This window comes from Ahaetulla prasina, chromosome 3 (genome assembly GCF_028640845.1).
Source record: "Ahaetulla prasina isolate Xishuangbanna chromosome 3, ASM2864084v1, whole genome shotgun sequence".
NCBI classification, from domain to species: Eukaryota; Metazoa; Chordata; class Lepidosauria; order Squamata; family Colubridae; genus Ahaetulla; species Ahaetulla prasina.
In genome coordinates, this window is record NC_080541.1 from 176356319 (window position 1) to 176382750 (window position 26432).

General features: G+C 43.8%; 1 protein-coding gene across 2 annotated transcripts in view; it reads left to right on the forward strand.

The window, feature by feature from the left end:
* ERI3 (ERI1 exoribonuclease family member 3) overlaps positions 1-26432 on the forward strand; it is a 289470-nt gene that overhangs the window by 53534 nt on the left and 209504 nt on the right. For both annotated transcript variants that reach the window (XM_058177046.1, XM_058177047.1), the window contains exon 5: positions 14801-14892. In XM_058177046.1, coding sequence (XP_058033029.1) covers positions 14801-14892 — 92 coding nt within the window. The remainder of the gene's footprint in view (positions 1-14800; positions 14893-26432) is intronic.

Sequence of the window (26432 nt, forward strand, 5' to 3'; positions counted from 1 at the left end):
TGGCAGGCAAACTTACAACATCTTCTGTTGCCTTGCATTACCATGCCTAGCTCTGCTGCACTGGAATCACATTAGAGGCCAAATCCAGAATTGAAAATCTTCCATTTGATGAGGATGAATTATTCTTCAGTAAAAACCGTTGACAACTGGGACATGGTTAAGATGCTTTGTAAAACCATGTGCAAATGAGGACTGCGCTAAAACTGCTTTGTCCCATCCAGCTATTGCTCACAGTTCTGCTCATATACTCAAAGTCTATTCAAAATCTACTCAATCTTTCAAATAGAGTATACCATTTCATCCTCGGGGATTCCTGTTGGTTATTGGGAATGCCTAAAACACAGCATAGTGCATATGTATAAGCCTAGAGACTCCAACCCCTTCATGGATTACTGCCTTGTCGTGGCAAAGGGGCTTGCGTAGCTCAGTGAAGCTATGAGCTATGCCGTGCAGGGCCACCCAAGATGAACAGGTCATAGCAGAGAGTTCTGACAAAACGTGATCCACTGGAGAAGGAAATGGCAACCCACTCCAGTATCTTTGCCATGAAAACCCTATGGACAGTACCAAAAGGAAAAAAGATATGACGCTGGAAGGTGAGCCCCTCAGGTTGGAAGGTGTCCAGTATGCTACTGGGGAAGAGCAGAGGGCTAGTACTAGTAGCGTCAGAAAGAGTGAAGCGACTGGGCCAAAGCTGAAAGGACACTTAGTTGTGGATGCATCTGATGGTGAAAGGAAAGTCCTGTAAAGATTTTTTTCTCCATAGGAACCTGGAATGTAAGATCCATGAATCAAGGCATGCTGGATGTGGTCAAACAAGAGATGACAAGACTGAACATTGACATCTTAGGAATCAGTGAACTAAAATGGACAGGAATGGGTGAATTTAATTCAGATGACCATCAGGTATACTACTGAGGGCAAGAATCCCTCAGAAGAAATGGAGTAGCCTTCATAATCAATAAAAGAGTAGGAAAAACAATACTGGGATACAGTCCCCAAAATGACAGAATGTGTTGTGGTCTGCAGGCGGCCTGCGGAGCTGGCAGCAGAGTCAGACAGTGACGAGGCTGGGGAGGAACATGGACCAGACTTGGAATCTTGGGAAGGCTTGGACAAGGGCTCTGCATCAGATGCAGAGATGGGGCCAGGGCCATCTGGGAGTTATGTGCGGACTCCAGAGCTCCAGAGTCAGACATTAACGAGGCAGAGGAACAGGGGAAGCCTGTTCCCAGTGCATGCATGCGCAGAGCTGCCAGAAGGCAATAGTTAAAACAAAAGGGATGACTTTGGAGTAGGGCTTGGAGATGATTGGCCCCTCCCATAAGACATAAAGGAGGAGCAAAGGCACGTGAGCCCTATGCAGGAAGCAACTGTTGTTCGTGCTGGCCATTTTCAAGACTGCAGCTCTGTGTTGACTCTATGTTCTGTGTGGCTTTGCAAAGTTAATTGCCAATTAGGTCTTGGCAGCATGTCAAGGGAGATAAAGGTGGGTGTTTATTAGCATTATCCCGAAGAATTGTGGCAGATTTCTGTTGGACTCTTTACAATTATTTGGGAGTCCTCTGTGAATGAACAGATTGGGAATGAACAGGCTCTGAATGAGCAGAATTCACAGTCGTGGAAATAGAGAGTTTTTTTGAACTCATTGTGTGCTTTTATTGTATCAGGAAGCCTAGGTCAGAATAGAATGATCTCAGTTCGAGTCCAAGGCAAACCATTCAACATCACAGTAATCCAAGTGTTTGCCCCAACCATTGGTGCTTGAAGAGGATAAAATTGGCTGGTTCTATGAAGCCCTACAGCACCTTATAGAATTAACACCAAAAAATGATGCCCTTATCATCATGGGGGATTGGAATGATAAAGTAGGAAGCCAAAAGATAACTGGAATAACAGGCAAGTTTGGCCTTGGAGTACAGAATGAAGGCTGATAGAATTCTGTCAAAAAAATACGATGCTCATACCAAACACTTTTCCAACAACCCAAGAGACAACTCTACACATGGACATCACCAGACGGTCAACACAGAAATCAGATTGACTATGTACTCTGCAGCCAAAGATGCAGCCAAAGATGGAGAAGCTGTATACAGTCAGTAAAAACAAGACTAGGAGCCGACTGTGGCTCAGATCATGAGCTTCTCCTTGCAAAATTTAGGCTTAAATTGAAGAAAGTAGGGAAAAGCACTAGGTCACTCAGGTATGAACTAAATCATATCCCTGATGAATATACAGTAGAGGTAAGAAATAGATTTAAGGAATTAGATTTGATAGACAGTACCTGAAGACCTATGGACGGAAGTTCGCAACATTGTACAAGAGGTAGCAGCTAAAACCATCCCAAAGGGAAAAAAACGCAAGGAAGCAAAATGGCTGTCTGAGGAAGCTTTGCAAATAGCTGAGGAAAGAAGGGAAGCAAAAGGCAAGGGAGAAAGAGAAAGATACACCCAATTGAATACCGAATTTCAGAGAATAGCTAGAAGAGATAAGAATACCTTTGTAAATGAACAGTGCAAAGAAATAGAAGAAAACAATAGCATAGGGAGGACCAGAGATCTCTTCAAGAAAATTGGAGATATGAAGGGAATGTTTCATGCAAAGATGGGCATGATAAAGGACCAAAATGGCAGGGACCTAACAGAGGCAGAAGAGATTAAGAAGAGGTGGCCCAATTACACAGAAGAACTAGAACAAGCTTAATGTCCCTGATAACCACGATGGGGTAGTCACTGACCTTGAGCCAGACATCCTATAACGTGAAGTCAAATGGACCTTAGGAAATCTGAGCAGCAAGAAAGCTAGTGGAGTTGACAGTATTCCAGGTGAGCTATTCAAAATCTTAAAGACGATGAAGTAAAAGTGCTACACTCGATTTGCCAGCAAATTTGGAAAACTGAACATTGGCCACAGGATTGGAAAAGGTCAATTTATATTTCAATTCCAAAGAAAGGCAATGCCAAAGAATGTTCAAACCATCGCACCATTGCACTCATTTCACATGCTAGTAAAGTTATGCTTAAAATCCTACAAGCTAGGCTTTAGCAGTATGTGGATCAAGAACTACCAGAAGTACAGGCAGGATTTCGAAGAGGCAGAGGAACTAGAGATCAAATTGCCAATGTACGCTGGATCATGGAGAAAGCTAGGGAGTTCCAGAAAAACATTTACTTCTGCTTCATTGACTATGCTAAAGCCTTTGATTGTGTGGATCATAACAAATTGTGGCAAGTTCTTAAAGAGATGGGAGTACCAGACCATCTTATTTGTCCTTTGAGAGACCTATATGCAGGTCAAGAAGCAACAGTGAGAACTGGACACGGAACCACTGATTGGTTCAAAATTGGGAAAGGAGTCCGGCAAGGCTGCATACTGTCACCCTGTCTATTTAACTTATATGCAGAGCACATCATGAGAAAGGTGGGGCTAGATGAATCAAAAGTTGGAATTAAGATTGCCGGGAGAAATATCAACAACCTCAGATATGTAGATGATACCACTCTAATGGCAGAAAGTGAAGAGGAACTAAAGAGCCTCTTGTTGCTGGTGAAGAAGGAGAGTGCAAAAGTTGACTTGAAACTAAATATTAAGAAAACTAAGATCAAGGCATCCAGCCCTCTCAATTCCTGGCAAATAGATGGGGAAGAAATGGAGGTAGTGACAGATTTTATTTTCCTGGGCTCCAGGATCACCGCAGATGAGGACTGCAGCCAAGAAATTAAAAGACGCTTGCTCCTGAGGAGGAAAGCTATGGCAAATCTAGACAGCATTCTAAAAAGCAGAGATATCACCCTACCATCAAAAGTGCGTATAGTCAGAGCTATGGTTTTCCCAGTTGCAATGTATGGCTGTGAAAGTTGGACCATAAGAAAGGCTGAGCACCAGAGAATTGAGGCCTCTGAACTATGGTGCTGGAGAAGACTCCTGCCAGTCCCTTCGACTGCAGGGTGATCAAGCCAGTCAGTCCTAGAGGAGATCAACCCTGACTGCTCCTTAGAAGGCCAGATCCTGAAGATGAAACTGAAATGCTTTGGCCACCTAATGAGAAAGAAGGACTCACTGGAAAAGAACCTAATGCTGGGAAAAATTGAGGGCAAAAGAAGAAAGGGACGACAGAGAACGAGGTGGCTGGATGGAGTCAGTGAAGCAGTAGGCATGAGCTTAAATGGACTCCAGAGGATGGTAGAGGACAGGAAGGCCTGGAGGAACATTGTCCATGGGGTCGCGATGGGTCGGACACGATTTCGCAACTAGTAACAACAAGAAGAAGAAGAGACTCCAAATGGTATCTGTGATCTTGAGGGTTCTGTCTGATGAGGTTTGGGATTTTCTTTGCTTACTTTTAAGATGCGTGGACTTCTGTTACAACATTTGAGTTCTATTAATCTTTTTTCAGTATTATCAAATGGAATTCATAGTAAAACCAGGCCATTGTTTCTAGATTCAGACTAAATGCTAGAGAAAACTTTTCAATATCTCCTAAGGCCTCAAACCAGCTGTTAGATCAGGGGTGTCCAAAGTTTTTTTGGTGAGGGCCAAATACAGAAAAATAAGCAAAGGCCCGGGCCACACACAAGAGGTGACATATTGACACATGATTACTGTGTGTATTTCTAACTCACCTATAATGTGAAGAACATTGCTCTCAGTGGGAGCAGTGATGCTGTCCTTTGGATTGAAGGCGAACTCGGCCCTTCATCTCTAGGCGGAGAGCAGGTGGCAGTCAGTGGCTCCCAGGCGGCGATCCCCTCAGCCTCTTCCCCCCACTCCCCGCCTCCCGCCTGACTCACCAGCCCTGGGCCGCCTCCCGCCTGGCCCGACCTCCGAGCGGGACTTGGCCGGAACCACCAGCGGCTCTCCGTCCGCCTCCCGCCGCCTCTTCCTCCTGGGCGGCCGAGGGGCACCGCCTCGCTTCAGTCCGCGCTCTGGGGGGACGGGACGGGGCGGCGGTGGGAGCATCGCCTGTGCCTATCCCGCGCGCCGCTGCCCCCCGCCGCTGCCCCGGCGGATCCCGCCGCCGAAATTCATCCTCAGAGTTGCCCATTTTGGTGGCGCAGCTACGCAGGCGCCACCTTTCCGTCGCTGCGCGAGCTCCCCCTACCACTCGGCGGCTGAACTGCCCCAACCCTCTTTGCAACAGCCCCGCGCCGGGACGGAAGAGTCACGTACAGAAACAGGAGCCATCTACGATTTTTATTATATATTTTACCCGAGACGTTGCGCAACCTTCTATTGCACCAGGCCGCCCCACCTGGGAAGCCGGGCAGAATGGTGAAGGCGGCAGCCCCAGGCGGCCGCTGAGTTTCTAGTACTGGGGCTGGTTGAGAAGTGCAACAGAGTTGAGCTCAAGCGCCATGTGCGGGCCATATTCAATTATATTTTCAGAATTTGCTGCGGGCCAATAAAAACTGACCCGTGGGCCGCAGTTGGCCCGCGGGCTGTAGTTAGGACACCCCTGTGTTAGTTTCTCTTTCATTTGCTAGCTATCTTAGGGAAGTCTGGAAAAATATTTGTAGGGTTGCTTTCATTTCTATTTCTGCCCTGAGCAAAGGGTTGAACTTCATGGTCTAAATAACATCATCCAACTCAATGCAATTTTAAGATGTTTAACTATCCTATAAAACTATAGTTATTGTTTGTATTTTATCATATTTTAGGCTGTAAGGATGGAGCTATGCTTCCCCTGAATATAGAATTAAAGTTTGCATTATTTCTGGATTTGATCTTGAGGATGAGTATCCATTTTTGCATGATGTTAAGGAGTTCATTTTCACATTTAAGGCTAGTAATAATTCTATTGTTTCTGGAGATATTAAGCAAGATGTTGTGGTATGCTTGGAATTCTGAGAAAATATGAGTATTATAACTAAATGATTGGTAGGAAAAGATTGACTATTTATGAAATAATTGCTACGATGGCTACACAACATAGATATTTGGCATAAATAAACTGGTAAGATTCCTTCCCTTGCCTCCTCTAGTACCTCAGGATGCTGCCACCAGGTTCCCTAGATTTTTTTCTGGGCCAAATTCAAACAAATCACAAGGCTGCAATCATCCATTATTTTTATTATTTTTGTTTTCTAAATGCCTATAGGAATTACATTATGCTCAGATATAAATGAATATGATGCTAGAGATTGGCACATTTCTTTTCAGCATGCAGCTTCCTGTTTTATTATTATTAATATTTTTTCAAATTAAGAACTCCAGAAAACTATCATAGTAATAATTTTGCCTAACTCTAGACTATAAGTTTTGTTCAATTCTATGCCTTAGGTTGCCTTTCAAAATGTTTAGAAATGTAACACATGCAGGTAATCCTCGACTTATAACAGTTCATTTAGTGACCGTTCAAAGTTACAACAGCACTAAAAAAATGATTTACGACCATTTTTCACACATACAACCATTGCAGCATCCCTGTAATCATATTCCAATATTTGAGTCAGTGACAAATTGCTTGGCAACTGATTCACATTTATGACAGTTGCAAAGTCCTGGGGTCCTGTTTCTGATCGTCTGACAAGCATACTCTTCTACGCATGCGTGGGAATGGCGGCGTTCTGAGAATCATGCCGGTGGTGGGTTGGTGTTCTTTCTGGCCGCGATGCCTTGGAGGCGGCCTTTGAGCTGTCTGGGCCCGCCGCCCCATAGAACATCTTTCCGGCAGCCGAAAGGAGATCTTTGGGGTCTTGTTAGACCCTTGGCTGCCGGGAACGGGGCTGGAGAGGCGGGCGAGCGGTTGCCGGCGGTTGCTGGTGGCCATTTTGGCTGGGCGCGGGGCGGCGCCCGCTGGAAAGGGCCAGGCCGGAACACGGTCTCGCGGCGAGGCGGCCGCTCAGGACATCGGCGGCCGGGTGTGCGACGCGTTGGCCAGCAGCGGTATCGTACAGCGGCATTGATACCATCAGCGGCTGAGATACCATTAGCGGCATCCATTATGGGCGGCATTAACGGGCGGAATCCATCAGCCGAACTTCCATCTTGACTATTGCCCCTACCGGCCATTTGGCCTTGGTTTTGTGACTGTCCTGACTTTGCCCGTAGGCCGCGATATCATCGAGCGGCTAGGGAACACCTTTTTTTCCCTACTGTTATTTAATCTCTTGCATGAAATATTCGTTGCTGAACTTCTCCGACTGCGAGGTTCCCCCGTCTCGCAGGAATGGCCCTCTGGATTATCAAGGGCCTGCCTTAACGAGGGGTCTTGGGACCCGGAGAGGTGGCATGTGAGGAAGAAGAATCTTTGGGGTTTTGTACATAGGTTTTTTAATAAGGGTTTTTTAAAGTGGGGGAGGGAAGCGACGGGGGGGGAATAAACCCGTCGGGGAGGGTAAGTACAGTCCCGGGGTCTGTTCACGGCGTTTTATCTGGTCCGAGGGAGGGGGGTGAGGGGTTCGTTCCAGGCATAGAGGTTGGTTCCATCTGTACGGTAAGTGGGAGGGGCAGATATGGCAGAAGCAAGGGGCCGTATCATTTTCCGGGAGCACGGACTCACTGTCTAAAAGCGATAACGTGGAGACTTCCGGTTTGGCACCATAGGTGATGGCGGTGATCTTTACGATCACCAACCTCTGGATTATGTGGAATCGCTAGGACAGCTTAAATCTGCTGTCCAGCGGTTCAGAAAACCCCCTCTTCGGGAGAAGGAGAAGGGGTGAGCTGAGGGCAGGGGTTGAATTTCCTAAAGCCCTGAGAAAAAGGGGTTTGAAGGGTTAAGTTCCTCCAGTAACCAAGTGCTCCAGATCCGAGGATTCTTCTGCTTTGGAACCAATCACCCCGACCAAACCCCGAGATTTATTTTGGACAATAAAGGATTATACCGGACAGAACGAAAGTGGGAGAACTTTAAGCAAGTAGCCAAGCCGATTCCCCGATACTTTGTAACAAGCTTGAAAACAGTAAAAAAATGGAGGCGAATTGTTAACAAGTTAACGAGTGGAAGCGATACTTTCAGCGTTGTCTGCAGTTGGTAATTTGCATGTTACTTGCTGCTTTACTCTTTAACTCTTTGCTGCCTGCTGATAGAATCTAGGGAGATTTTTAAATACTGCTTTAAAAGACTGTGTTTTTAGAGGTTAAGAAGATTTAAAGTGAATATTAAGTTGGAAATAAATAAATAAATAATTTTATAGAAGATGGCAGCCAAACAATTAAAGTCTACTGTAACAAAGAGCTCTGGAACTTTATCAGCTGGTGCCTCTCCAGCTCATACAGCAGAGACTAGAACATTGAATTTAGAGGCGTTACAAGAGAACTTAAAAGGCTTTATAGAAGAAAAATTTAAAGTAATAACTGATGAGATGTCTGAAATGAAAGAGCAGATATCAGAAATTCAAGTGGGAAATAAAGAAGTTAAAGAAGGATTTGTAATGGCAGTACAAGTTTGGCAACGAATGTGATTTTATTGGAGGAGGAGGTTGAAGAAATTAAGCAACATAATTTAAAATTAGAAAATAAAATGGATGAATTTCAAAGTAAAATGGAAAAACAGAGGATGAAATAGTTTTGATACAATATAGAAATATGGAATTTGCTCTTAGAATTCGAGGTTTGAAAGAAAATAAGGAAGAGAATTTAAGGAAATTTTTCTGAAGTATTTGCTGAGATATTAGCAGCTCGTCCAGCAGATGTGGCTTATCAAATTGATAAAATATATCGTGAATTCTTGGATAGCAAGGCAAAAAAAGTTGCCAAGGGATGTTGTTATTTATTTTACAAACAGAACAGTGAGAAATCAGATTTTGCAAGCTTCATATAAGGGGGAGAAGATTCAGATTGCTGGTCAAGATATTTTGATATTAAAGGAAATCCCACCAAAATGTTAAGGGCTAGGAAGGAATTTGCCTTCCTGGTGAATGAACTTAAAAAACATCAGATTGAATATAGATGGGATATTCCAACTGGTATAATAGTATATTATGCAGGGAAAGTACATCGTTTCAATACGGTTGGAAAAGCAAGAGAATTTTATGTTGAGGTATTAAAGTTGGAAGTCTTCCCCCATTGGAAGCTAGAAGAAGGGAGGCTGAAGTGAAGGAAAGAGAAGTGAAGCAGGTACAAGAACAGATTGTGATGGAAGAAGATTTATTACAAGTGTTGGAAATACCTACGACGGGTTTAGATTCAAAAGAACAAAGGTTGACAAGAGCTGCTGCTAAACGCAAGGAACAAGAGATGAAGGCACAACAACAACTGGCAACTACTACAACGGAAACAGTGGGAGGAGCAAGGCCTAAAGTAAAATGTGATCTGCGGCTGGTGTTCCAAAAGTTTCCTATCTTGGAATGTTAATGGCCTGAACTCACCGTAGAAGAGAAGGAAAGTATTTCATTATTTGAAACAATTTAAAAATGACATTACCTGTTTACAAGAAACACATATTAGATCTTGCTAAATGTTGGAGATGCGATTGTGAAGATGCTACTTATTACCATATATGGTGGACTTGTAAAAAAGTTAAAGCATTTTGGATTAAAGTATGGTGGATCATGCAGAATATTTTGAAAAAGATTAAGTTTACTCCGCAGTTCTTTCTACTAGGAATAATTATGGACTACACAGCTATAGAGACTAAATTGATTTTGAACTTAATAACAGTCGCAAGACTTTTGATTGCTCAGTATTGGAAGAAAGAAGAATTACCTACAATCAAGAATGGACACTCAAAGTATCAAATCTGGCAGAGATGACAAAATCTCCGCTTACTTGAAAGACTATACACTAGAAAATATATTCTAGAATGGAAAATGTGGATTGATTATATTTAAAATAAGTATCAGATAAAAAAATATTGAATAGCATATGAGTAAATTTAGGAAATATTTTGTATTAGATATATTTTTGAAGGAGAGGGGAATTGAGAGTGTGACTAAGTGTGGTGTGACTAGAGATTATAATTTAGGAATTATTTTGGATTATGATTGTTAGTTTTGATACCCTGCATTTTGTTCTGGGAAGTCGGGATGGGGGGTGGGGGTAAGGGGAGGGAATTGGGGGGTTTGGTAGAGATGGAGTGATGGTTAATGTACAGGGATTATTGAAGAAATATAATTAATGTAGGATCGGGTCTGCATAGTTACCATTTTAGAACGGTGAGGAGGGAGAAAAGAGAGAGTAGGAGGTAGGAAAGAGGAGAAGAGGAAGGAAGAGGATAGTAGAGGGAGAAGGAAGGTGTAGGGTGGAGGGAGGAGGATGTAGATAAGAGAAGGAGAGGAAGGTTTGGAAAGTAAAGAAGGTAGAAGAGGAAGAGTGTTAAAAGGGGGTGGTGACTGGGCAAGCCCGACTAATTGTATATAACTGTACATTGGATGAATTATTTGATATGATTGTAAAATAAAACTTTTTATGAAAAAAAAAAAAAAAGACATGTGGACTTCAACTCCCAGAATTGTGGAGAATTCTGGGAGTTGAAGTCCACAAGTCTTAAAGCTGCCAAGTTTGAAGACCTCTGCTGTATAGAGTAAAGGTGGTGGCATGCGAGGAAGAAGAATCTTTGGGGTTTTGTAAATAGGTTTTTTAATAAGGGTTTTTTAAAGGGGGGAGGGAAGCGACGGGGGGAACCCATCGGGGAGGGTAGGTCCAGTCCTGGGGTCTGTTCACGGCGTTTTATCTGGTCCGAGGGAGGGGGGTGAGGGGTTCGTTCCAGGCGTAGAGGTTGGTTCCATCTGTACAGTAAGTGGGAGGGGCAGATATGGCGGAAGCAGGGGGCCGTATCATTTTCTGGGAGCACGGGCTCGCTGTTTAAAAGCGATCACGTGCTCCGGTCCCTCAGTTCTTATCCGTTCCCCGGAAGGTCAGGATCCTCAGGGCCCGGGCCTCCGGTTGATGTTGTGCAATGCCCGGTCCGTGGTCAATAAGGCCCCCCTGATCTGTGATCTTATTCAGGGAGAGTCCGCGGACTTTATGGGCATTACGGAGACCTGGCTGGGCGCAGAAGGGGGTGTGCCCCTGGTTGAACTGTGCCCTCCGGGTTTCCGAGCATTCCATCAGCCGAGGGCCCAGGGTAGGGATGGCGGGGTGGCGGTTGTGATGAGAGAGAGTCTGGAGCCGAGAGAGTCCACTGTGCCTCAGATAGCTGGTTGTGAATCCCTTCTTGTGAAGATGGGTCTGTTGATCGCGTACCTGGCTCCTTGCTACGTGACTACAGCCCTGCCTGAGCTGCTTGAGGTGCTTGCCGGGGTGGCGATTGAGATCCCCAGACTTCTGGTCATGGGGGACTTCAATCTGCCATCGGCCGGCTTGTCGTCGACGGTGGTTCAGGAGTTCCAGGCTTCCATGACGGCCTTGGACCTGATCCAAGTAACTGATGGCCCTACACACACGGGGGGGTCCACACTGGATTTGATTTATATCTCTGGACAGTGGTTTAATGATCTGGTATTAGGAGATTTAGTGACGATACCGGTGTCATGGACAGATCATTTTCTCCTCCGCCTAGACTTTCAGACCGCCGCTCACCACCGCAGGGAGACGGAACCAATGCGTTGGTTCCGTCCCAGGCGCCTGATGGACCCCGAGAGGTTCCTGACGGAGCTTGGGCCGTTTCCTGAGGATCTTGCCCACGGCACGACTGAGGAACTAGTTGCGGCCTGGGAACTAGTTGCGGCTGGGGCTTTGGACCGTGTCGTGCCTTTGCGGCCTCTGACCTGGCGCAGATCTCAATTGGCTCCTTGGTTCTCTGAGGAGCTGAGAGAGATGAAACGCCGGAGAAGACGCCTAGAGAGTACCTGGAGGTCCAGCCGTTCCGAAGCTGATCGGACACTAGTTAGGTCTTTTTCGAAAGCCTACCTAGTGGCACTGAGGGTTGCGAAACGTTCCTACGTTTCCACCCTCATTGCGTCGGCAGATAACCGCCCGGCTGCCCTGTTTCGGGTGACCCGTTCCCTTCTACACCAGGGGGGACGGGATGACCCCTTGCAGGGACGTGCTGAGGAGTTTAGTGGTTATCTATACGATAAAATCGCTCAGCTTCGGGATAGTTTGGACCAAGATTGTGATGATCCGGATGAGATGACTGAGACACGTCTTGTTGATGTTGTTTGGGATGAGTTTGATTCTGTGGCTCCCGAGGACATGGACAGGCTGCTGGGGAGGTTACATGCCACTACATGTTTACTGGACCCGTGTCCCTCTTGGCTGGTGCTGGCCACTCAGGAGGTGACACGAGGCTGGCTCCGGGGAATTATAAATGCTTCTTTGTTGGAGGGGGTCTTTCCCGCCGCCTTGAAAGAGGCGGTGGTGAGACCCCTCCTTAAGAAGCCTTCCCTGGACCCAGCTATTTTGGGTAATTACCGTCTAGTCTCCAACCTTCGCTTTGTGGCGAAGGTTGTAGAGAGTGTGGTGGCATGGCAGCTTCCTCAGTACCTGGATGAAGCTGTCTATCTAGACCCGTTCCAGTCCGGCTTCCGGTCCGGGTATAGCACGGAGACAGCTTTGGTCGCGTTGGTGGATGACCTCTGGAGGGCCAGGGATAGGGGTTGTTCCTCTGCCCCGGTCCTGTTAGATCTTTCATCGGCTTTTGATACCATCGACCATGGTATCCTGCTGCGCCAGTTGGAGAGTTTGGGAGTGGGAGGCACTGTTTATCGGTGGTTCTCCTCCTAGCTCTCTGACCGGTCGCATACGGTGTTGACAGGAGGGCAGAGATCGACTGCGAGGCGCCTTGTGGGGTGCCTCGGGTCGATTCTCTCGCCTCTCCTGTTCAACATCTATATGAAGCCGTTGTGCGAGGTCATCAGTGGCTTTGGGGTGAGTTATCAGCTGTACGCTGATGACACTCAGCTGTACTTTTCCACCCCGGGCCACCCCAACGAAGCTGTCGAAGTGTTGTCCCGTTGCCTGGAGGCCGTATGGGTCTGGATGGGGAGAAACAGACTCAGACTCAATCCATCCAAGACGGAGTGGCTGTGGATGCCGGCACCCCGGTACAGTCAGCTGCAACTGCGGCTGTCTTTTGGGGGCGAGTCACTGGCCCCAACAAAGGGGATACACAACTTGGGCGTTCTCCTGGATGGACGGCTGTCGTTTGAAGACCATCTGGCGGCCGTCTCCAGGAGAGCCTTTTACCAGGTTCGCCTGGTTCGCCAGTTGCGCCCCTTTCTGGACCGGGATGCCTTATGCACGGTCACTCATGCTCTTGTCACTTCTCGTCTGGATTATTGCAATGCTCTCTACATGGGGCTACCCCTGAAGTGCACTCGGAGACTCCAGTTAGTCCAGAATGCAGCTGCGTGGGTGATTGAGGGAGCTCCACGTTGCTCCCGGGTAATACCACTCCTGCGCAGTCTGCACTGGCTACCTGTGGTCTTTCGGGTGCGCTTCAAGGTTCTGGTTACCACCTTTAAAGTGCTCCATGGCTTAGGGCCCGGGTACTTACGGGACTGCCTGCTGTTACCTTATGCCTCCCACCGACCCGTACGCTCTCACAGAGAAGGTCTTCTCAGGGTGCCATCCACCAAGCAATGCTGGCTAGCAGCCCCCAGGGGAAGGGCCTTCTCTGTTGGAGCACCTACCCTCTGGAACGAACTTCCCCCCGGTTTGCGCCAATTATCTGACCTTCGGACCTTTCGCCGGGAATTAAAAACTTATTTATTTATCCAAGCGGGACTGGCTTGATTTTTAAATTTCCAAATTTTAATTTTTTGTAATTTTATATGGGGTATTTTAGGTTGGGTCAATTGACGGTTTTAATTTGGCCATTATTGAATATGTATTTTAAATTGATACTTTAATTGTGTATATTTAAATTGTTTTAACTTTGGCTGTACACCGCCCTGAGTCCTTCGGGAGAAGGGCGGTAGAAAAATTTAAATAAATAAATAAATAAATAAATAAATAATAGTCAATGGGGAAGCCAGATTCACTCTACAACCATGCAACTAACTTAACAACTGCAATGACTCACTTAACAACAGTGGCACAAAAAGTTGTAAAATGGAGCAAAATGCACTTAACAAATGTTTCACTCAGCAACAAAAATTTTGGACTCAATTGTGGTCGTAAGTCGAGGACTATCTGTATTGCAGATATACTGTATCTAATACATTTGCAAAATTAGGCTATTGACTGAGCTTATGAAGCATGTGACAATGTTATTAATACAGATGCCCTTGTTACTGGTCTGTCTATAGACAAAGTTCAAGGTCCTATCCATCTTTGGATTTGGTCACATGATAAACCTTACGGTTCTTCCCAAACTTAAGAAATCTATCTGGATTCTAAACTCATTGGAGGAACAATTTCTGAAGATGTGAGAATGAACCTTCTTGGGCTTCACTAAGCCATAGTGGCTAACGATAGCCACTATGACCCTAGTTCATTAGTGATAGAAAGACTTAAATACAAAAATGAATAATAAAGGAAGAATTGTTAGGAAGTATTTATTTGGATTGCTTCGTGGCTGCTGCTGTGTAGCTGATTAAGCCTGCTCATTTAGAATCTGAGCATGATTTTATAAATAATTACTTGTTAAGATGTTGAAACAGGGTCAGGGCATGCAGGAAATGACCAAGCAATATTAATTTTCAGAAGTTGTTCTGTAAGCAGAAATGTGATGCCTGATAAAATCACCACTTCACTGACTGCTTGATGTCTCCTATTGGAAATCTTCAAAGATCCAAATTTACCTTCATAGAAATGAGAAGGGGAACAGGATGAGATGGAAGTAAGGAGGCGGCTGTCCTGGATAAGATCACAATTTTCTTCTCTTGTGATTGTGAGGCTTATCAGTGTTTAACTGATGCATCTCTTTTCCATGTCTCTGAAAGTTCATCTCCTTTCTGTCTGTTTCTTTCAGAGAGTTGATGAGTGGATGGCAAAGGAAGGCCTTTTGGATCCCACGGTCAAGTCTATTTTTGTTACCTGTGGAGATTGGGACTTGAAAGTAATGTAAGTATGGGGCACAGGTATTCATATTCTGATGATTCTTGCCTCCCTGCCAGCTTTTCTTCCTCGCTGGAACATCTGTGCATCTCGTAATTTGGGGCTGTGTCTGAATGATATCCATATTACTAATGCATACAGCCTCTTGAATGGTCAGTTCTGACTTTACTGCAGTACTCCTCTATGTACCAGCATGTAAATATATTAGAAGCACAATATCGAAGGACCTTGGCGCTTACTTTTGGCTTGTATAAATATATAAATGGCATAAAAGTCCTGTTTCTTCTGCACCCTTCCGTTTGACACATTTCTATTCCAGGCTTTACAACTTTTGAAAATATTCTCTCTTAACTATTCAGGATGCGTGATGTAGGCAAAACTCTTTCTTTTGAGCACATTTCAGATTAAGAGGGTCTGATCTTTAATATCAAGAAAAAAATTATTTCACAACTTAAACCAAATGTGTTTGATTGTTCCCGTGGTCAGGTTTTGTATTAGAGGACTAGAAACAACTAATATTATTATTAGGCTATTAAGATCTGGGAAATTATAGGCTGGTTTGCTTAATTTATTTTTTTCAATAATACGATGAAATAGACACAGAAAAAGAAAAAGACAGAAAACAGGAGAAGCTTATGTCTTCAAGCAGGTTAAGTAGCTTTGTGGCCCACAAGAGATGGGATAGAGCAGTTTGGGGAATGTTAATATCCATCTTTGTTTTCTACATGCATTTTCATTTAAATGGCACAAAAGTCTTGATTCCAGATTCAGAAAATGCTATGAAAATGGCTCATTTATTCCTTCTTTCCATTTATCTTTTTATACAACAGCTTCAGAGGCTGATGATTAGGCTGATTCCTGAGCATTGCTGGTGCCAAGTAGAAAATTCATGATCTTGTGATTCCAGCTTCTCAGAAGTAAGAAATTCAGCTACCTGTTAGTGATAGCTTGTCACTTTATTTCAGATTGGCTGTAGCAGCCTTAGTGGTATCACATCCGATTAGCTATATGTCAGAAACTATGCCTTGGCTTGAATTAGAGAGGGTTTGTTGTCAATCCTGACTTGTCTCATTTCCCCATTTACTTTTATCCATCACTACAATGCTGAGGTTCCCCCTTAACTAATTAAGTTTGCATGTGTTTAGACACATTGCCAAATAAGATTTAGCAAAGCAGAACTGAGCTACATCTCTTTGCAAATGGGATTGATGTAGAGCTTGCAGACTGCCTCTGAGATCAAAGAAACATAGAGGGTTGGATCTACAGGATACATCACTTATACTTCTCAGTGAACTTGAATTGTTTCTAAAGGTAACCTGCAGAGGAAGCAGCCACTGCACATTTACTATACAAATTATTAAATCCTGTTACAGAACTGTGAGTTAAAATCCAGATTTGAGACTGGGATAGCATAGGATGCTGCGGTAAAATAAAGACAAAGACCACTTATTAAATAAATTGCAAGAATATTTGGGTGTCGATAACAGCTATTAAAACACATTTTTCAAACAATTGCAGAGGAATAAAATTATGTGCTTTTGAAAATACATGTTTTATAGTATTTTGTTTACCTATTATTAGCATTTGAAACAAATTGCAATATATGTAAGAAGGGAGGGAAATGGTTGTCTGTATTTTCAGTAGTGCCTGTTAAGGCAGGAGTGTAGACAACCTGTGGTCATAGTTTCTCTGTAGCCACTGATGTATTTTTTTCAGGTAGTCCACTAGAGTCACCAAAAATTATGTAGCTCTTTTTCAATTGGAAAACAATTTATATACACCTTTTGGTTTAAGCTCAAACACATACAAATAAAACACACAGCCACCCTGCTGTCATTCATGGTAACACTGGTGGAAAGATTGTCATGATGGAATAACTAACAGTTGAACTCTGCCATGATACAATATTATGGAATTTTTTAGCCTCTCTTTATTTTTGGTAAACTCAAGGCAGAATACATATTTAAAGTTCCTCTCTCCTGTTTTCCCCATAACAACTCTATGAGTTGGGTTATGGGGGGAGAGAGAGTGACTGGTCCAAAATCACCCATCTGTTTCTCATACTCAAAGGAAGATAGATCTCCTGGTTTCTAGCCTAGCAACTTATTCTGTGCACCAAACTGACTCTTTAATAATAACCTCATTCTCCAGGGAACAAAATAATTATTTCAAGGCAAAAGTTGTGAAAGGTTTTGGGCAATGTTGATATATAGAATAGAATAGAATAGAATTTTATTGGCCAAGTGTGATTGGACACACAAGGAATTTGTCTTGGTGCATATGCTCTCAGTGTACATAAAAGAAAAGATACGTTCATCAAGGTACAACATTTACAACACAATTGATGATCAATATATCAATATAAATCATAAGGATTGCCAGCAACAAGTTATAGTCATACAGTCATAAGTGGAAAGAGATTGGTGATGGGAACTATGAAACGATTAATAGTAGTGCAGATTCAGTAAATAGTCTGACAGTGTTGAGGGAATTATTTGTTTAGCAGAGTGATGGCCTTCGGGAAAAAACTGTTCTTGTGTCTAGTTGTTCTGGTGTGCAGTGCTCTATAGCGTCGCTTTGAGGGTAGGAGTTGAAACAGTTTATGTCCAGGATGCGAGGGATCTGCAAATATTTTCACGGCCCTCTTCTTGATTCGTGCAGTATACAGGTCCTCAATGGAAGGCAAGTTGGTAGCAATTATTTTTTCTGCAGTTCTAATTATCCTCTGAAGTCTGTGTTTTTCTTGTTGGGTTGCAGAACCGAACCAGACAGTTATAGAGGTGCAAATGACAGACTCAATAATTCCTCTGTAGAATTGGATCAGCAGCTCCTTGGGCAGTTTGAGCTTACTGAGTTGGCGCAGAAAGAACATTCTTTGTTGTCCTTTTTTAATGATGTTTTGATGTTAGCTGTCCATTTGAGATCTTGCGATATGATAGAACCCAGAAATTTGAAGGTTTCTACTGTTGATACTGTGTTGTCAAGTATTGTGAGAGGTGGAAGTATGGAAGGGTTTTTCCTAAAGTCTACCACCATTTCTACGGTTTTGAGTGTGTTCAGTTCCAGATTGTTTTGGTTGCACCACAAGGCTAGTCGCTCGACCTCTCGCCTATATGGGGATTCGTCATTGTCTCGAATGAGACCAATCACTGTTGTGTCATCTGCGAACTTCAGTAGCTTAACAAATGGATCATTGGAGATGCAGTCATTGGTATACAGAGAGAAGAGAAGTGGGGAGAGCACACAGCCTTGGGGGGGCCCTGTGCTAATTGTACAGGTATTTGATGTGATCTTGCTTAGCTTCACCTGCTGCTTCCTGTTTGTTAGGAAGCTTGTGATCCACTTACAAGTCTGTTCCGGTACCTGTAGCTGGTTTAGCTTAGTTAGAAGAATGTCTGGAATGATGGTATTGAATGCTGAACTAAAGTCTACAAAAGGACCCTTGCATAGGTCTTTGGAGACTCAAGATGTTGTAGGATGTAGTGCAGAGCCATATTAACAGCATCATCTGTTGATCTATTTGCTCGGTATGCAAATTGCAAGGGGTCTAAGAGCGGATTCGTGATGGTTTTCAGGTAGGAAAGCACTAGCCTTTCAAAGGTTTTCATGACTACAGATGTTAGAGCAACTGGTCTGTAGTCATTCAGTTCCTTGATGGTGGGCTTCTTCGGCACTGGGATGATGGTAGAGCGTTTGAAGCAAGAAGGAACATAGCACATCTCTAGTGATTTATTGAAAATATGGGTGAAGATGGGGGCCAATTGGTCAGCACAGACTTTTAAGCAAGAAGGAGTTATCTTGTCTGGGCCTGGAGCTTTTCCTGGCTATATAGAAATAACAAGACAGGCAAAACGAATCTCACTGTACCCAATGAAGAGAAAATATATTATTGTTCTGGTGAGGGAAGAATCTGGAAGGGCAAAATCAGGACTTTGTGCTAGTCTCCAAAACATATCAAGAAGTGGTGGTTCGGTAAATTCAGTTGTTCTGCAGACATATTCTGAACTAACAGAAACTTGGAAATAGTTTTGAAGGCAAGCCTGGATACAGTGCAAGTCTGTGATCCCCGTGGGAGACTACTAAAGCATGGGAAACTGATGGAAAGCAATTCTGCCCAGAAATAATATAGTTTACTTACTGTTACATTATTTTGGAACACTTTAGAGGCATCATTGTTTGTTAGGGGTTGATGGCAGCTATAACTATGGAGGCATTAAAATGCTCAGGCTTTGCTTTTTCCAGGTGGTGTCATGAGCTTATCTGGAATTAGAAGTGTATTGCTGGGTATTCAATTACACCTCCCTTCTCACCATGACTATAAAACTAGAATCAATAACGAGGTGCTGATTTTGTATTCACTCTTTGCATTGGTGGATCAACATTTTTGGCTTCCCCTGATCATCATCGATTGGACTGGCAAAGGGGAGACAGCTCTTCCTTTCCTATTCACCAGCCTTCTTTCCTTATTGAGATGCAGTATCTTTAACGAGGAAAAAGTTCCTGAGTTGGAACATCACCTTTCTGAAGGCTTGTCCTGATAAAGGCATTTCACATCAATATATCTCATGTCAAATTTGGCAAATATGAGTCACTCATTCTAAAACCTTTCTCTACTAAAGAAAGAAAGAAGTCCTTGAACAGAAAAGAGAATGAACCATATCTCACAGCTTGAATACTTCATGACAGCAGTGGATCTAATGAGAGAGGTCCATTCATTCTGGATATAAAATGTCCTCCATTTCCATTGGCAAAGAAATACTCTTAATTAAAGAAAACCTACGTGAAGCTACAGATAAGAGACACTGCAGCTGCCAGGTTTGAAATATATGATTTGGGATTCAGTCTTGTTAAGCTTATGGAACCTTAAGCCTAAGAACAAATGGAAATGGACTTGTTTTGGTGGGAACTATTTGAGAATGGAAAGCTGGTAGGCCATGCTTTAGAGGTGATATAAGAAGCACATCTTGGAAGCCAATTTAGTGAGGGATTTACAGCAAAGTCGGAAGTTTACTCATTGCTATAAGCAATCAGTTATATAGCCCTCGTAACAAGCATTGCACCATGCTTCCTTGTAGGGCGAAATGAAAGAATTGCAGCACAAAAACATGGCTCAATGTTACCCCCTGTATTTTTTATTTATTTATTTATTAATCGTATTTATATACCGCCCTATCTCCCGAAGGACTCAGGGCAGTATTTTTTGGCAAATTCTGCCTTTTCCAAACAGTGTGATTGGGAAGAGATATATAGTATTGTTTTCTGAAAGACTTAATCTGAGAAAAGGATTTGAGTTTTCTATTTGTTGCATTGTGTTACTTCCAGGAGATTGTCCTAATTGAAGAAGACCAAACTGTGGCCCAGAAGAATCAGACCTAAAATATAGCTTTTACATTGAATTTTATGGAAACTGATACAGATGGCATTCCAATGATCATAGCTTGCCTTAAATCCAAGTATGGATTAGTCTTTTGCTTCAGGCATTTTATGTGAGTCAGCAGGCAAGCCAGTAGTTAACTATTTTGAATAGGCTGAGGAAGCTATGATTTTAGAACTTACAACAACTTATTCTCCAGGTTGCATGAACTTTATTATATGTTATAGTCCAGACTCTCCCGTTGAAGTTCAAATTTCACCTATTTAAACAATTGTTTCATTCCATATTTTGTTCATTCTTCCTATTATCACAACATATACATTTTCATAAAAGGGTATGCATAACAAGAAATTGGTTGTGATGCTGCAACTTGTGTAAAACACATGGGGATTTGTTCATGTGTCAGTTCAGAATAAGAACCCAAGATAATTTAATAAGACAGTTATGAAGATCAATGAGACCACCAACTTCATATTTTATATATATCTAATGGCCAGAAGTATGCTGTTGGTGTATTTTAAGCAGAGTATGATGGCAGTGTTTTTTATTTGTCTTCATCTTGTCTCGTAAATATCAAATAGGCCTGTTACTATTTTACGTATATTTTAAAAAAATGAGTTACAGTTGTTATTTATTTATGTAAATATTTGTATTCTGCCTTTATTATTTTTTACAAATATCTCAAGGTAGCAAATATATCCAGCACACCTTCTTTTCTTTTCCCCACAACAACAACCCTGTGGAGTGGGTTGGACAAAGAGTGACTGGACCAGTCACCCAACTGGCTTTCAAGCTTGTTGTTCCAATTATACATTATATTGATGTTCTTTTTTTAAAATTAATGTATTGTTTGTCAAACCAAGCATTTCTTTCTGAGCCAGGTTCATTCTGTGGTTTCCTTTGTACATAATTGCTTATTATGTATTTTGATTACAATAGTAAAAACTAATACAAATTAAACTTTAACTAAAAATAGTAAGAAAGAGTGCATGAAAAAAGAATAAGAAGAAAAAGAAAAATACATAAAGAAGTGAGTTACAAATTTCATTACAAATATAGATATGTTTATTAATTCTTCACACCGTATAAAATTACAAACAAATATCTTTTCATCTCATATCCCATCCCTTATCTTTAAGCAAAACATCAATTTTTTAATCCTTTCAGAACAAAGTCTTTAAAGAATTGCTAGAACTTTGCAAATGAATGTGTTAACTTTGATCAAATAAACCAACTTTATATTCCTTCTTTTTACTTCTAGCAGTCTTAATCTTTAATTCATCCAAAAATTATCGTACGACTTGATTTCTCTTCAGTTTTTCTTTATCCAATCACACAAACTTCTTCAAGGGATTAAAAAAATGTCTTTTGTAAATCCAGTAAAAAAACAACAACAAACATTTTCCAGATCATTCTTTTGGTTTATCATTTGTATTTCTCTTTAATTTTTAAAAACTCCATTCTTTTGGCCTGTCATGTATAGTTCCACATTCAGTACTTTCTCTGTCTTGTCAGATAAAATTTGCTTCAGATCTGTTATTCCCTCACTTTCATCTTTTGGACATAATTTGTCCATAGAATCAGAGATCATTACTGACACTGCTGATACTCATTGAGCTACTCATTTCTAGCTCCATTCTTCAAAGATCTCCTTTAATATTTCCAATGTTATTTATTTATTTATTTATTTATTTATTTATTTATTTATTTATTTATTTATTTATCTATCTATCTATCTATCTATCTATCTATCTATCTATCTATCTATCTATCTATCTATCTATCTATCTATCTATCTATCTATCTATCTATCTATCTATCTATCTATCTATCTATCTATCTATCTATGCATGCATGCTATTTATTTATGCTATTTATTTGTCAACTTTATGTAGCTGCTCATCTCACAAGTGACTCTGGGAAACAATGATGTTTTGTGTCACTTTGTAAATCCCAATTAACAAACACCAAGCAACTTTGTAGCTTTCTTCCTTTTACTTGGTATTCTTTATTACTCTCTAGTATCCAGTTTCTAAAATCATACAGTCACTTATCTCTGTTATGCGCCAAACCAAAATGATTCTGATTCTCAGATAGCCAAAATAATTCTGGTTCTCACAAGAACTTAATTTGTTTTTTTATAGTTAATTCCAAAATCTTATAGTAAAAATCAATATTCAAAATTTAACTGGACATTTTATCCATTTGTAACTTTTTAATATCATAATATTATTTAGTCTTTGCTATTTATTTCAATTTATTTAAGTTCTTAAACATGTGATTAATGTTTCACTTGTTCAAAGTTGAAAATAAAGTTAGCCAGCGATTTTTCAAACTTGTTATTCTGAGGGTTTTTAGTAGCTTTAAGATGGCAATTTTTAATAGAAAGTGATGCTTGTGAATGTGGAGTACTTTTTAAAAGGCTGCACCACAATTGCAAGCAAGAAGGTTAATCCCTTTGTCTCCCGATACTCATACCTGTGGAAGATGACTGTCCTATGGTCTCCTTGTGAGGAGCAGCTGTCCGGAGCGTAAGTGGGTAATCTCCAGGGGTGAAATGCTATCGGATTAGACCGGCTCGGCAGAGTAGGTAGCGGAGATTGGGGCTGGTTCAGAGAGCTGGTAGCAATCTCTAGCTGGCCACGCCTCACAACCAGTCTGCGGCCCGCAGCCATGAATGAAGGCAGGCAAGCGGAAGGCCATGTGGAAGGCAGCCCTGCCATGCAGGGAGAGGATCTATAAAGTAAGCCAGTGCTGGCAGTGGGAGGGAGAAGGAGACCCACTGTGCCCAGCCTCAGGGGGGACCTGCAAGGCTCGCTTGCCTTTTGGGCATGGCATGCTCGACTTTTGCGCTTGGCTTCTGCAGAGCCTTTGGCTGACTGCTGCCCACTTGCTTTCCCCCCCCCCATCCCGCATCCAGCTCATGATGGAGAATGCGCCACTTCTGGGCCAAGCCACCCACCTTCGGGTTTCTGAAGGGCAGGGTGTGCTGTGTCGCTGCCACCACCGTTGGCACCGTGGCCGCACAGAAAAACTCCACGGTGCAGCGCAGTTCTGGGATGGCGGGGGAGCCCAGGCAAGCTCTGCCGCTGCTACTGCTGCCGGGAGCATCCACGTGGGAGAACTCCCCAGCGCAGCGCAGTTCTGGGATTGGGGGGGGAGCCCAGGCAAGCTCTGCTGCTGCTGCTGCTGCTGCTGCTGCTGCTGGGAGCATTCACGTGGGAGAACTCCCCGGCGCAGCGCAGTTCTGGGATTGGGGGGGGGGAGCCCAGGCAAGCTCTGCTGCTGTTGCTGCTGCCGGGAGCATCCATGTGGGAGAACTCCCCGGTGCAGTGCAGTTCTGAGATAGTGGGGTGGGAGGGAGCCCAGGCAAGCTCTGCCGCTGTTGCTGCTGCCGGGAGCATCCATGTGGGAGAACTCCCCAGCGCAGCGTAGTTCTGGGATTGGGGGGTGGGGGGAGCCCAGGCAAGCTCTGCTGCTGTTGCTGCTGCCGGGAGCATCCATGTGGGAGAACTCCCCAGCGCAGCGCAGTTGTGGGATTGGGGGGGGAGCCCAGGCAAGCTCTGCTGCTGTTGCTGCTGCCGGGAGCATCCATGTGGGAGAACTCCCCAGCGCAGCGCAGTTGTGGGATTGGGGGGGGAGCCCAGGCAAGCTCTGCCGCTGTTGCTGCTGCTGGGAGGATCCACATGGGAGAACTCCCCAGCGCAGCACAGTTCTGGGATGTGGGGGAGCCCAGGCAAGCTCTGCTGCTGCCACTGTTGCTGCTGCCAGGAGCATCCCAGCAGGAAAACTCCCCGGCAAGGGCTCTGTTTAGACCAGGTTGTGTGTGTGTGTGTGTGTTTGCCTGTGTGAGAGAGAGTGAGAGACAGAAAGAGAAGGAAAGATGAAGGGGGAGAGAGAAAGAGAAAGAAAGAGGAAGGGAGACAGAGAGAGACAAGAGAGAGAGAGAGAAAGAAAGAAAGAGAAAGAAAGACAGAAAGAAAGAGGAAGGAAGGAAGTTTATGACCACAATTGTGCCCAAATTTTGGTTGCTAAGCAAGTTTCACCACATTTTACAAGTTGGCCACACCCACCCTGTCACATGACCACCAAGCCACACCTACCAGGCCACACCCACAGGACCGGTAGCAAAATAAATTAGATTGCACCCCTGGTAATCTCCCATTCTCTCTGTATTTAGAGAGATTCCAAAGAACTGGTCTATTTACCGGTTCTTTGATCTTTGCCATGGTCATCAGTTTGGTGTTGAGTTTTCACACAGACGTTTTCAGTTTGCCATGCCTCCCCTGGACATCCAGTTCATTCTCCGATGGGCTGACATGAGACTCCAAAGTATAGATGTTGACTCCACCTTCTTCCTTTTAGAGACTTTCTGCCACGCCTCTCCTGGCTGACCTCCAGTTTGATTCAGTCTTACATCCGAGAGAGATGTGTTTAGTGAAGCTATTCAGAACAAAAGATTGGGTTTCCTTTGGATTCTCAGATCAGGGGAGTTAAGTAAGCAGACTAATTCAACCTTCCGGGTGCCAGGAAAACTCAGCCTGCCACTTTAAGAGCAGCTGAGGTGAACGGAAAACTGGAACTTCGGAAGTGGTGCTTCTAGGACTCCCAGCTAGAAGGAAGGTCTGTTCTTTTAGTTGTTTTTTGGAAGTCAGCTGCAGAGCTAGAAAGGACCTTGAAGGATGTTGCTACCCAGGAGGGGTAGGACACCGTCAGGGGAAATTAGCTGGCTAACCGGTCTGACCGGCAGCCGCTGCAACTAGTTAGCAGGCTACCCAGTCTGACCAGTGCCGCTACAAAGAAAAAGCAGATCTTTCAGGGCACATCCGCTGAAAAGAGACTGCTGGCTAACTGGCTTGACTGGCAACCGCCAAATCAAATGGCTGGCGATCTTAGTCACTCAGCCTAGCTGCCATTTCCCGCTCCTTCCCAGAAGAGCTGAAGTTTGGTGCGTTTTCCACAGCAGACGTCCTGACGCCACCCCAGCAGGGGTCCGGAAAATCCCCAGGACATCAAAGGATGGAGAATACTGCTATATTAGAAAGCCATGAGGAGGCTCATGTGCGTGGGGAATAAAGGGGGATTTCAGTTCATTCCCAAATAGAACAAAGAAGCCCTGCAGCATCAAAGAGGAAAATTCCTAAAGCTGAGGAAAGGGTTGCCCTGAGGAGGGAAAGAGCCTTGGAAAAAGAGATTTCAAAGGCGAAAAGACAGGCAGAATGAAGAGTACTAGCAGAGTTCTCTGGGGTTAAAGAGAGCATCCATTCCTTAGGGCACTTGGAGGCAGCCAGTGATGAGAACCATCTACGCCTCCCAAATTGAGCACCAGAGATCATCAGCGGTGATGGCCCAACACATGCTGTGGCTCTGCAACTGGCAGGTGGATGTCAAATTCAAATGGAGACTAGCCTCTGCACCCTTCATGGCAAATTATTTGGGGAGGCCATGGAGCCCATCTTGGCAGAAACCAAGGACAGGAGGAAAATCCTGCCATCCTTACACAGATGAGCAGACTGACAGCCTTATATGCGTAGTTCCTCCTTTCGACCAGCAGAGACTGGTCCAGGCTACTTACAAAGGAGATTCCCACAGGGAACTGATAGACAAATAGAGCAGGATTCCGAGATAGAACCAAACAGTAGTTCCAGGCCAAGAAACCATTTCATGGTTCTGGAAGCCATCCCTTCCGGCAATACAAATGATCCCAGGTCAGACCCTCCCATTGGTGGCTGCCTAGCACTATTCACAAACCAATGGGAGGCAACTACATCAGACACCTGGGTTCTAAACAGTGAGACTAGACCTCAGGCGAAAATTTCTCCCCACACCCCTGAGATTCTTCATAAGTTGCTCCGTACCGAGAGACAACACAACGAGGGGCCTCATAGAGACTAACCAATAACAATTGGTCCCGGCGGGCCAATAGGAGCAAGGTTTCTACTCGATACTATTTGTGGTTCCCAAGGCCTCGGGGGTGGGGGTTGGAGAGCAATTCTAGAGCTAAAAAGATTGAACAAGTACCTCATTACAAGAGGTTGAAAATGCAATCTATGCAGTCCATCTTGGAGAATGTCGGGGAGGGTGACCTCTTAACATCCATAGACCTGACGGAGGCATACCTCCATGTTCCCATCACACTGACGGTTTCTCCGATCAACATTACCAATACAGT